Source organism: Salvelinus fontinalis, chromosome 22 (assembly GCF_029448725.1).
Source record: "Salvelinus fontinalis isolate EN_2023a chromosome 22, ASM2944872v1, whole genome shotgun sequence".
NCBI lineage: Eukaryota > Metazoa > Chordata > Actinopteri > Salmoniformes > Salmonidae > Salvelinus > Salvelinus fontinalis.
In genome coordinates, this window is record NC_074686.1 from 20677034 (window position 1) to 20689969 (window position 12936).

General features: G+C 42.1%; 1 protein-coding gene across 1 annotated transcript in view; it reads right to left on the reverse strand.

Moving 5' to 3' along the window:
- Positions 1–12936, reverse strand: part of LOC129820011 (collagen alpha-1(XXII) chain-like) — an 82600-nt gene that overhangs the window by 23250 nt on the left and 46414 nt on the right. The window contains exons 23-39 of the mRNA XM_055876799.1: positions 10564–10617; positions 7366–7419; positions 7164–7217; positions 6978–7031; positions 6640–6693; positions 6145–6189; positions 5887–5949; positions 5707–5760; positions 5280–5321; positions 4814–4846; positions 4295–4348; positions 3414–3467; positions 1759–1812; positions 1617–1670; positions 1418–1471; positions 1124–1228; positions 319–363 (exon numbers count right to left, since the gene is read on the reverse strand). Of these exons, the coding sequence (XP_055732774.1) occupies positions 319–363; positions 1124–1228; positions 1418–1471; positions 1617–1670; positions 1759–1812; positions 3414–3467; positions 4295–4348; positions 4814–4846; positions 5280–5321; positions 5707–5760; positions 5887–5949; positions 6145–6189; positions 6640–6693; positions 6978–7031; positions 7164–7217; positions 7366–7419; positions 10564–10617 (927 nt within the window). The remainder of the gene's footprint in view (positions 1–318; positions 364–1123; positions 1229–1417; positions 1472–1616; positions 1671–1758; positions 1813–3413; positions 3468–4294; positions 4349–4813; positions 4847–5279; positions 5322–5706; positions 5761–5886; positions 5950–6144; positions 6190–6639; positions 6694–6977; positions 7032–7163; positions 7218–7365; positions 7420–10563; positions 10618–12936) is intronic.

The following is a 12936-nucleotide window of genomic DNA, read 5'->3' on the forward strand; positions in this document are numbered from 1 at the left end:
CAACTACAGAGATGGAATCAACAGAATGTACATGCAAGGCCTCTACCTTGCATTCTCCTCAATTAATTACTCTCTCCATCCCCCCCACTAATCTCCTGCTCCCAAAAAAGTTGTTGTTAAAAAAGTTGTTGTTAAATCAGTCACGGTATGGTGGTCAAAGAAAATTGCTTTTGTCCAACCAAAATGGATTGTTTTCTTCCTAAACTAGAGAAAAAGAAAACCTTTTTGTCACCAGAATCACCCCTGGCTTCAAGGCACTAATGTTTCTCTCTACCCCTCCCTCCCTTCCACCCCAACCCAACTTTAAAATTACATTACCTTCTGGCCAGGCGGTCCTTCAATTCCCTGCTGTCCAGGATCACCCTGTAATATAATATCACACATAACACTATTATGAGCCCACTGGCTGGTCAAATCAAACACTTGGCATTTAAAGTCTTATAGCATAAAATACATGGTACTACAGTTCCCTGGACTAGGGTAATAGAAACCAATGTAACACATAGGAGAATAATCACTATGTATTTGTGCAAATAGTGTACTGTACTGGTGTATGCATGAGGGTTATATGTTATGTGTTATAGAGCAGCAGCTGACAGTAGTAAAATGGGCACACACACACACAGCACATGTCCCGCTGGGTTCATTCATTAGTTTCATGTGATAAAGCAGAACCTGTGTATGTTCTGTTTGTTTGCTTTCTCAGCATTATCACCATATGTTTGTGGTGTAGAAAATGAGTAAAAAGGTTCTAGGTCAAACCGTTGGCATAACTGTATAATGCGGGTTGTACCGCACTAACATAACCAGTCATACTGTAGTATGGTTGTATTTAAATGCATGTTGATTTATGTACATATGCAGCCAATACCCGTACAGGATGTGAATGGCTTTTAATTTGAAACCCCAGAGCCAACAAACTCTGGTTCATATTTCTTAGAGTCTGGATAACAAGTTAGATGTGTGTTAATTCTGTAGTCAGGACTTTTTCCTGACTATGCCACAAGACCATGCAAAACTCTTGACCTTGGTTATAGTGGTCACACAGACAGGAGAAACTCGAGGTTTGAACGTAACAATGAGGTTTGAACGTCTTATACAGAGTGATGTTTCTGTGTCTTACGTTCTGTCCGTCTTTGCCTTTCCCTGGTAGGCCAGGGGGTCCTTGTATGCCTGCATCTCCAGGAGGGCCTGGGGCGCCACCACGACCCTCCTTCCCCATCTCTCCCTGGAACACACCACACACAGGGAGATGAACATAGTGTTGCATAGCATAGCTTAGTCATCCACACAGCACGAGTTACAATAGAAGGTCCCTAGAACACACGAGTTACGAGTTACAATATGATGTCCCTAGAACAACACATTTGAGATCACCTGTTCTTCCATATAGCAAAGCAGTGATACGGTTACTGACCCTCTCTCCTCTCTGTCCAGCTATTCCAGGTGGTCCAATGGTTCCAGGGATGCCCTGTGTCATAGACAGAGAGAGAAGTTCAGGGCACACATTAGGTTAAAGGTTAGTTTAAAGCATTAGGGATGTCCTCGAGCACCAACACACAAATTCCATATGTTTAAAATATTTGGGGGTTGTCATTTTCACAAAATGAACCTACCACATTGCCAGGCAGTCCACGTGTGCCCTGCGTACCCTGCAATCCTGGAGGACCCTGGAATAGAAACAAGGCTTCATTCACAACTGTTTATATGTAATAGTATTATCAGACAAATATACAGCAGTAAGGACCCAGAACTTACAGGCTCTCCTTGTCTCCCAGTCTCTCCTTTGGGGCCAATGTCACCTTTAGGTCCCTAAATTGAAGGGGATAACAAACAAGGCTATGAAAGGAAGCGGAAATCCTTCAGTATAATATGTCCAATTATGTCGAGGTTTGATTTCTATTTTCCAATGGAGGACACCTCATGTAGGTTCTTATACAATCCGCGATGAAATTCGACAATATAAAAACAATGATTGAGCTCATAGGGAATCAACTAAATGTATTGAAAATGTATTAATTTTTCTAAGTTTATCATTAGACATGAACAGAATATATCAGAGATTCATATTTCCTGCAACTTTCTGAAGACCAGAATGCCCCTGTCCGTGTGCGTGCAGTCTACCACTTTTTATAAACTGGGTGGTTTGAGCCCTGAATTCTGATTGGCTGAAAATCATGGTATATCAGACCGTATACCACGCGTATGACAAAACGTTTAGTTTTACTGCTCTAATTTAGTTGGTAACCAGTTTATAATAGCAATAAGGCTCCTCTGGGTTTGTGATATATGGCCTATATATTTTTTATTTAATTATTTTAAATTTAACCTTTATTTTACTAAGCAAGTCAGTTAAGAACAAATTCTTATTTATAATGACAGACAAACCCAGACGACGCTGGGCCAATTTTTGTGCGCCGCCCTATGAGACTCCCAATCACAGCCGGATGTGATACTGCCTGGATAAATACCACGTTGCGTCATGCATAAGAACAGTGCTTAGCCGTGGTATATTGGCCGTATACTACACCTCCTCGGGCCTTATTGCTTCAGTCTATCCGTTAGCGATGATGCCAAGGAAAACCGTCTTCTCAATTAAATGTTAACTACAAAGTTGGCTATGCTTTCCTGGCAAAATGCATTCATGATTATTTGCATAAATTCAGGGTATTTGTTTTGCAAACTCTACCATCACATGTGCGCGACAAAAACACAGCTAAACAACAGCCTCTTGCTAGGCGCGCACTTTAATTAAAGGGTCACTAAAATGTCTTAGAATTTTTCCCTGACCTCAAAAATGATCTCCTGATGTGGTTTAAAAAGCAACTTAACATATTGTTTGCCATGTGTGTTTTTCTGTTGCTAATTAGATTTCAGTTTCCTGACCAATTAATGAAGTTTGTCCCCTATGAGACTCTGTAGATGCAGAAGTCTATTTCACTTCCTCAAAATCCCAAGAATGAATCTAAGATAACTCAAGAAATATGTAATTGATTTTGACGTTTCTGCCGAGGATGTTTTAGTTGCGCAATTTTACATCTAACTAAGGTGTTTGGTGCAGTATTTCTCAAGTAAAGAAATGGTGACGTGTTGCCTTATGTAAACAGTCGGAGCTGCTGGACAGGTCTGTCTCAATGTCTATGCTATTGGATAGAGAGCAATCACCGCAGCTGTTCACCCCATGTTATTGGGCGAATGGACAGACCTTAATTTACCCTTTGTGACACATGGTTGTTCCAAACTTTGTTTTAGACGAGACTGACTTTATAACCAAAATTATCCTATTTGCACTTTGTAGTCAATTTTGACGCTCAAATAACTTTTTATAGGGCCCTTATGTAATTGTCTCTACATGGGTTGTGAATAGATGAGTGTCCAATTATAAATAACATTTGATTGACTGAAGTCCTTACCTGTGGTCCGGGCAGTCCCGTAAAGCCTTGTTCACCAGGCACTCCTCGTTGACCCTTCAGACAACACGCAGGTTAGTAACATCCCCAGAATGATGTTCAACATCAAACAAATGATACCGTATTTTGCAATGCCATATGATTCCTTTCAAAGCAAACAGTGTCCGTCCTAGTGGCAGAGCACTGTAACTGCAGTGGTGGTGTAAAGTACTTAAATAAAAAATAAAAATAAGTAATTTTGGGGGGTATCTGTACATTACTATAAATATTTTTGACAACTTTTACTTTTACTTCACCCCATTCCTAATGAAAATTTGTACTTTTTACTCCCATACATTTTCCCTGACACCAAAAATTCCTCGCTACATTTTGAGTGCTCAGACAGGACAGCATTATGGTCCAATACACTCACCTATCAATATAACTCATTGTCATCTGATCTGCCTCAGATCTGGCGGACTCACTAAACACAAATACTGCATTTGTAACTTATGTCTAAGTGTGGGAATTTGATGTATAGAATATACTTTGACTTATGACAATTGAATACTTTTTCCACCACTGTGCATACGTACATTTTAAACCAGAACTTTTAGACTTTTACTCAGGTAGTATTTTCCTGGGTGACTTTCACTTTTACTTGAGTCATTTTCCATTAAGGTATCTTTACTTTTACTCAAGTATGACAGTTAAGTACTTTTTCCACCACTGAACTGCAGCATAGTTGATGTCCATCTGACTCTACCAAATAAAGGAGACACTTTCATCGACTCGCATCTCTTTTTGCATCCAGTGGAGAGTTTGGAGCACTGCTGATTTTCCCCAAATGCAGCCTAATGTTACTCCATTGGAACTGTAGAAGGCTCCTTCTATTCTGAACTCACAATATCTCCTGGATTCCCCTGCTCTCCCTTTTCTCCTCTCTCTCCAGGTGTTCCCTGGGGAGAAAGAAACAGGATAAATGCACGTCCAGGTTGTGTAATATTTCTGTATAGTAAAACGTGTTGTGTACAGTTTCTAGGACTGGCGACAATCAACTAAAGCCTACATAAAAAATGCCTAGACATGCATTAGGCATGGAGAAAATGTCTAACACAGAGCAGTTTCTAACCAGCAAGGTCACACCAGATCGACTTCAGTATTCATTGTTTCTCCTGGTCCCCAGGATGTCGAGAAATGCCTTCAATAACCATCCGCTAGGGGCTACACGTGACCCAATTATATCTAGTCGGCTCACCGCCTTAAACCACACGTGGGTTCAATCCCAGTGCTGGGTACTTATTTTTTCTGTTTTAACCCTATCCCAAACCGGAATCAATGCCTAAACTTCACCCTATCTCCCCGGACAAACGTTGAATACTGAAGTGAGACTGTGAGATCTTGTTGGTTTCTACAGTACTTACAGGCTCACCAGGCTCAGGGATAACATTGGCCACCTGAGAGAAATACAGTGACAAGTTAGCCAACAAGCATCCTCAAAATGCAATGCATTTTTCCAGGACGTTTTTGTTTGCTTAGTTGTACATGGATCCAAATGTTTTATTGTTTTGATATATGCATGACAAAAAGATGATTCGGTTCACAGACATATCAATTTCCACTGTTCGAATTTACTGCAATACATCTTGTCCTTCCCTGAGCTATTTTTGCAGTGTATTAATATCAGTGGATGCTGCTGAGGGGAAGATGGCTCATAATAATGGAGCAAATAGAATGGCATCAAACACCTGGAAACCATGTACTTGATACCATTCCATCAATTTCGCTCTAGCCATTACCATAAGCCCGTCCTCCCCAATTAAGGTGCCACCAACCTCCTGTGGTTAATATGGTCATTTGCACCAATCAACATCCCTTTACTTTACTCACATTTCCTGGTATTCCTGGAGTTCCCTTGGGTCCCGTGTTACCCTGAGGCGAGACACACACACACACACACACACACACACACACACACACAGAGAGTGTGTGAATGTTAATTAACTCATTACAAAACACTAGTCCCCTGGTGGTCCTTAGTGAGACAAAGTGAAGAGGAAGTCTGTGACAAACACACTCTCTGATAATAGCAGCAAACATCTTTCATGCAGCTAACATAGCTTTTATGCTAATAACCATGCTTATCCAATTACTCGTCAAACAAAACACACAGTAACAAGAATCTTGTTCATTGTTACTGACTGTCTAGTAATGGTAAAGGTAAGAGACTGTACAGCTTTAAGATGATGTTGTGACATACAGTAGCTAGCTGTCTACATGAGTCTTTGTGAATCAATGTCTCATATCTCTGTCTTACCTTGTCACCTTTGTCACCCTTTGGCCCGAGAGAGCCGCCTTGTCCCCGGTCACCCTAAAAAAGAAAACACAAGACACAAACAGGAGCATAGTACACAAGGAGATTTAGATGCAAGCTGTCATTGGGCTGATGCACAATTCAGGAGTGTAGCTTTAATTATGCTCATGAGATCAAACTCACCTGTCCTCCTTTCTCTCCTTTTGGTCCAACAACACCTGGTTGTCCAGTTAAACCAACTTGTCCCTGTAAGACACACACACACACACACACACACACACACACACACACACACACACACACACACACACACACACACACACACACACACACACACACACACACACACAGAGAGAGAGAGAAATATGAAGAGCATGTGAGATGGGGAACTTTTAGTTGAGTATAATGATTTAAGGTCATAGCCAGGTATTAGTAACTCACCCCCTCTCCTCCAGGTCCTCTTGGTCCCGGTGGTCCTTCTTCACCCTATAGCAGGGACACATTCAGTCATCATGAGATCATAAGATTCCTCAGACCACGATTGACATTTCTGTCACACTGTCTGTTAACTACGTTTGCATTCAAGTGGGGGGGGGTTGTAAGGAGCCAAGCGCAATGAAAAATTATTGTCTATAAACGCAGAGGTATATCTCAGATGGTTTCTATCCAACAAATCCAGCTCCTATTTAATGATCATTCCAGCTTAGGTGAACGGGATACTTTAAAAGTCACCTTTATAGACTCCATATAAACTTTAGTCTGTTGCATCACTTTTATGAAGTGCCATTGATATGGCGGGTGTCCAGACAGAGGTTGCATCTGAAATGCCACCCTACTCTAATTCCTATGAGGTTCACTACTTTTGACCAGAGCTCTATGGAGTGTTCTATATAGGAAAAGGCGTGCCATTTTGGACAAAGAGTAGTATCACTGTACCTTAGGACCAGGTTTACCAGGGAAGCCATCCAATCCAGACTCTCCTCTAGGCCCCTATGGAGATGAATGAATAACACAGCTTAGTACATTTATGGTATTGTATCAGATATTATCCTAACTAACACATAACGTTGTCTCAACGCTGCAAATAGGTTGGTCATGGCATTACCATGTGACAACATTCTGAGAACCTAAACATCTCGGTAAGGATACCATCGTCTATAACTCTGGAAAGTTACATGTTATTAGATGTTTCCTTGCTGTTTTGTGATTAACAAAAACCTGAAACATTCAGCTGGTTATGAAACATGAATCACTACTTCTACCAATACACTGACCTTGGCTCCGTCATTTCCTGGAAGTCCGTCCAGCCCATCGTTTCCAGGTAAACCCTTCCAACAATAAATATTGGGATAAGTCTGGGACATGAGTGCTTTGACAACTCAATGTTACTTTAGTGAATCATATTATAACATGTCAAACATGTTACATGTAAATGTGGAAAAAATATACAGTAAACTTACTGCTTTGCCTGACTCTCCTGGTTTCCCTGAAAATCCAATCTCGCCAGGTAGACCCTGAGCAAAGAAAATGGAACATATGACATTTTCTATTATTTCCATTTCCTCTATGTGGGTTACATTTGCTTTGGATGAGCTTTTGGGATGACTGCTGACAGTAAACTGCTGTACAGCCTTCAATGGATTGTTGGTGCACCAAACTCACAGGAGGTCCAGTTTGTCCAGGGTTTCCTTGCCCTCCAGGAGGCCCCTGGGAACCCTATAAAGAGACACAGTATCATCAACCAAAACGGTGTACAACCTCAGTCCAACAGGCAAGACATACAGTACCAGCATCAGCCACTAGAGGGGAGAGTATTGTGATGTACAGTATTGTATTCTAGGTTGGCCTGTTTGGGTTGGCGCCCCCCCTTGGGTTGTGCCGTGGCGGAGATCTTTGTGGGCTATACTCGGCCTTGTCTCAGGATGGTAAGTTGGTGGTTGAAGATATCCCTCTAGTGGTGTGGGGGCTGTGCTTTGGAAAAGTGGGTGAGGTTATATCCTGCCTGTTTGGCCCTGTCCGGGGGTATCATCAGATGGAGCCACAGTGTCTCCTGACCCCTCCTGTCTCAGCCTCCAGTATTTATGCTGCAGTAGTTTATGTGTCGGGGGGCTAGGGTCAGTCTGTTATATCTGGAGTACTTCTCCTGTCTTATCCGGTGTCCTGTGGGAATTTAGGTATGCTCTCTCTAATTCTCTCTTTCTCTCTCTCGGAGGACCTGAGCCCTAGGACCATGCCTCAGGACTACCTGGCATGATGACTCCTTGCTGTCCCCAGTCCACCTGACCGTGCTGCTGCTCCAGTTTCAACTGTTCTCTCTGCGGCTATGGAACCCTGACCTGTTCACCGGACGTGCTACCTGTCCCAGACCTGCTGTTTTCAACTCTCTAGAGACAGCAGGAGCGGTAGAGATACTCTTAATGATCGGCTATGAAAAGCCAACGGACATTTACTCCTTAGGTGCTGACTTGTTGCACCCTCGACAACTACTGTGATTATTATTATTTCACCATGCTGGTCATTTATGAATATTTGAACATCTTGGCCATGTTCTGTTATATTCTCCACCCGGCACAGCCAGAAGAGGACTGGCCACCCCTCATAGCCTGGTTCCTCTCTAGGTTTCTTCCTAGGTTTTGGCCTTTCTAGGGAGTTTTTCCTATCCACCGTGCTTCTACACCTGCATTGCTTGCTGTTTGGGGTTTTAGGCTGGGGTTCTGTACAGCACTTTGAGATATCAGCTGATGTAAGAAGGGCTATATAAATACATTTGATTTGATTTGATTCTGTCAGTTATTCCTGGTAGGTACTGTAGTGGTGTAAAGTAACTAAGTAAAAATACTTTGAAGTACTACTTAAGTAATTTTTGGGGGGTATCTGTACTTTACTATTTATATGTTTGACAACTTTTACATTTACTTCACTACATTCCTAAAGAAAATAATGTACTATTTACACCATACGTTTTCCCTGACACTCAAAGGTACTGGTTACATTTCAAATGCTTAGCAGGACAAGACTATTTTCCAATTCACACACTTATCAAGAGAACATCCCTGGTCATCCCTAATGCCTCTGATCTGGTGCTCACTAAACACAAATGCTTTGTCTGTAAATTATGTCTGTGTTAGTGTGCCCCTGGCTATCTGAAGAAGAAAAAAACGGAAACAGAAAATGTGCCGTTTGTTTAATATAAGGAATTTGAAATAATTTATAATTGTACTTTTGATAATTAACTATATTTTAGCAATGACATTTACTTTTGATACTTAAAGTATATTTATCACCAAGTACTTTTAGACTTTTACTCAAGTAGTATTTTACTGTGAGACATTCACTTTTATTTGAGTCATTTTCTGTTAAGGTATCTTTACTTTTACTCAAGTATGACAATTCGGTACTTTTTCCACCCCTGCTGGTAGGGTGGTCACCTTGTCTAAAGAAATTCCAGGCCCTAAGGCGCTAATTATTGCTTTTAAGAGTGATATTGAATATTAATTAATTTATGCAATGTGGATGAGTTCTGAAGAGGCCGAGAATACAGTATTTTCCGTCCAGTGGAAGTGTTTAGTGACGCTAGTACTGAGAGAGAAGTAGTGTCAGGTAGGCAGTCCATGGTGAGTAGTTAACATCCAGAATGAAATGTCATTGAATGAGCCCAAGGTTTAAGAGCTGTGATGATAACTGACACATACTCCATTCATTGTGTCAAAATAGTTCTTATGAAAGGTTGGTAATGACTCACATCAACACCATTATCCCAGAAACCCTAGACCCACTCCAATTTGCATACCGCCCAAACAGATCCACAGATGATGCAATCTCTATTGCACTCCACACTGCCCTTTCCCACCTGGACAAAAGGAACACTTATGTGAGAATGCTATTCATTGACTACAGCTCAGTGTTCAACAGCTGCAACATCGAGAGCATCCGGACTGGTTGCATCCCTGCCTGGTATGGCAATTGCTCGGCCTCCGACCGCAAGGCACTACAGAGGGTAGTGCGTATGGCCCAGTACATCACTGGTGCTAAGCTGCCTGCCATCCAGGACCTCTACACCAAGCGGTGTCAGAGGAAGGCCCTCAAAATTGTCAAAGACCCCAGCCACCACAGTCATAGACTGTGCTCTCTACTACCGCATGGCAAGCGGCACCAGAGTGCCAAGTCTAGGACACAAAGGCTTCTCAACAGTTTTTACCCCCAAGCCGTAAGACTCCTGAACAGGTAATCAAATGGCTATTTGCATTGTGCCCCCCCCCCCCCAACCCCTCTTTTACACTGCTGCTACTCTCTGTTTATCATATATGCATAGTCACTTTAACTATACATGCACATACTACCTCAATTGGGCCGACCAACCAGTGCTCCCGCACATTGGCTAACCGGGCTATCTGCATTGTGTCCCGCCACCCACCACCCGCCAACCCCTCTTTTACGTTACTGCTACTCTCTGTTTATCATATATGCATAGTCACTTTAACCATACCTACATGTACATACTACCTCAATCAGCCCAACTAACCGGTGTCTGTATGTAGCCTCCCTACTTTTATAGCCTCGCTACTGTTATCCCACTGTCTTTTTACTGTTGTTGTTATTTCTTTACTTACCTATTGTCCACCTAATACCTTTTTTGCACTATTGGCATTTCACTGTAAAGTCTACGCATGTTGTATTCGGCGCACGTGACAAATAAACTTTGATTTGATTATGATGCCGGGAATCATACTGTTACACATAGCCTTCATGTTACAGTAGATGTTTTTGTCGTGGAATATATCTGTAAATGATCTGATACTGTAGGACACAATAAAGAGTGCCTTCAATGGATAGCACATAGAAATAAAATGGTATTCTTACAGGTGGTCCGGGTAGCCCGTCAACACCAGGTAATCCACTTTCACCTTTCTTGCCCTGAAAAAGGAAGACACAAAATCAACCATCATACATCCAAAAAAGTAACGTTGGGAGAAAATAAACCTGTGCTGGAAAACATGTTTTTTCACTTAGTAAAATCAACCCTTTAAAACCTCCCTGTACTTGAATCCGACTCTCTCTCATTGTATGCACTGTGATATACTGCCCTCTGCAGGATTCTTTAAGATACTGCGTCATGTTTCACGTGACACAGCCCTACTGCTGCGACTGATAATGTTAACGTAAAGCACAGGTGTCAAACTCATTCCACGGAGGGCCGAGTGTCTGCGGGTTTTCGCTCCACCCTTGTACTTGATTGATGAATTAACATCACTAATTAGTTAGGAACTCCCCACACCTGGTTGTCTAGGGCTTTATTGAAAGGAAAGACCAAAAACCTGCAGACACAAGGCCCTCCGTGGAATGAGTTTGACACCCCTGACGTAAAGTATGGGCGGGTGGACAATTCTTTGAGGCTTGTCAGGGAAACAGATGACTGATGATGGCTGCGGTGTGGACTGTGAAGCGTGTGAGGAGCCAGGGAAGGTCCACTACACGGCTGATCAACCATGTGACTGGTCCTGTCGGCCATGACGGCACCATTATCGCAGCAGAAATCCCTCAGTGACTTCACATCCTCAATAAACACACACACACAGACACACACACACACACACACACACACACACACACACACACACACACACACACACACACACACACACACACACACACACACACACACACACACACCTCAAGCACCGTATGAAAAGTTAAACTTCAGTTAACACTACATCCCAGAAACTACTATATCCCTTGTCATTTAAATTATTAATGGCTCTGGGCCAGCCCCCATCCCACCAAAGTGAAGGTCTCAGCAACAGTAAAAACACACTGAGGTACAGTTAAGTGCTTCAAGCCATGACGGAACAGCCCAAAAGGTCAAAGGGAAAATAGACCAAGCTGTAACTAGCTGTTGTGTAAACAGGTTAGACTTAGCGCTCCAGTAGAGGTAGTAAGGAGGACAAAGTAGATCCTAGCATTTACGAGAGTTTGGTTAGTAACTAAAAGGTCGATGGTTTGACTCCCCAAGCCAAATAGGTGAAAAATTGACCTATGTGTCATTGAGAAAGGCATTTAGCACAAATTACTTCTGTAAGTCTGTAAGGCTGTAAGGGTTCCGACTCTGTCAATCACCATATTCTTATAGGCAGACTCAACAGCCTTGGTTTCTCTAATGACTGCCCCGCCTGGTTCAATAACTACTTCTCAGATAGAGTTCAGTGTGTAAAATCGGAGGGCCTGTTGTCCGGACCTCTGGCAGTCTCCATGGGGGTGCCACAGGGTTAAACTCTCGGGCCGACTCTTTTCTCTGTATATATCAATGATGTCGCTCTTGCTGCTGGTGATTATCTGATCCACCTCTACGCAGACGACACCATTCTATATACTTCTGGCCCTTCTTTGGACACTGTGTTAACATACCTCCAAACAAGCTTCAACGCCATAAAACACTCCTTCCGTGGCCTCCAACTGCTCTTAAATGATAGTAAAACTAAATGCATGCTCTTCAACCGATCGCTGCCCTCACCTGCCCGCCCGACTAGTATCACTACTCTGGACGGTTCTGACTTAGAATATATGGACAACTATAAATAGTTTTACATTTTTGGGGGGATGTTATCATTGTAATGTTAGGTAAACCATAACTAGAACTTAATAGGAATGTTAGCTAATGTCCTGGGATTGTCCCCAGTTTGCTGGGTAGTCACTGCTATCAGAACAAGGCTTCCTGTCTCCGTTACATCCTGCTGTGGTGTTTTGTAGTGTTTCTAGGGTAGAGCTGTTGACAAGTTTGAAGAGGTGGATCTACTACTCTTAAGTCAATCTGATAATAGTCTGCTAAATGACTAGAATGTAAATACAGTAAGGGAATGTGACTGTTGAATGGTTTGAGATATTGAAGGTACAGGAGTATATACAGTGCAGTCAGAAAGTATTCAGACCCCTTGACTTTTTCCACATTTTAAAACGTTATAGACTTATTCTAAAATGGATGAAACAATGTTTTATCCATCAATCAATCAACACACAATACCCCATAATGGCAAAGCGAAAACAGGTTTTTAGAAATGTTTGCACATTTTAAAAATATATATAAAAAATACCTTATTTACATAAGTAGTGAGACCCTTTGCTATGAGGCTTGAACTTGAGCTCACGTGCATCCTGTTTCTATTGATCATCCTTCAGATGTTTCTTCAACTTGGTTGGAGTCCACCTGTGGTAAATTCAATTGGTTGGACATGGTTTGGA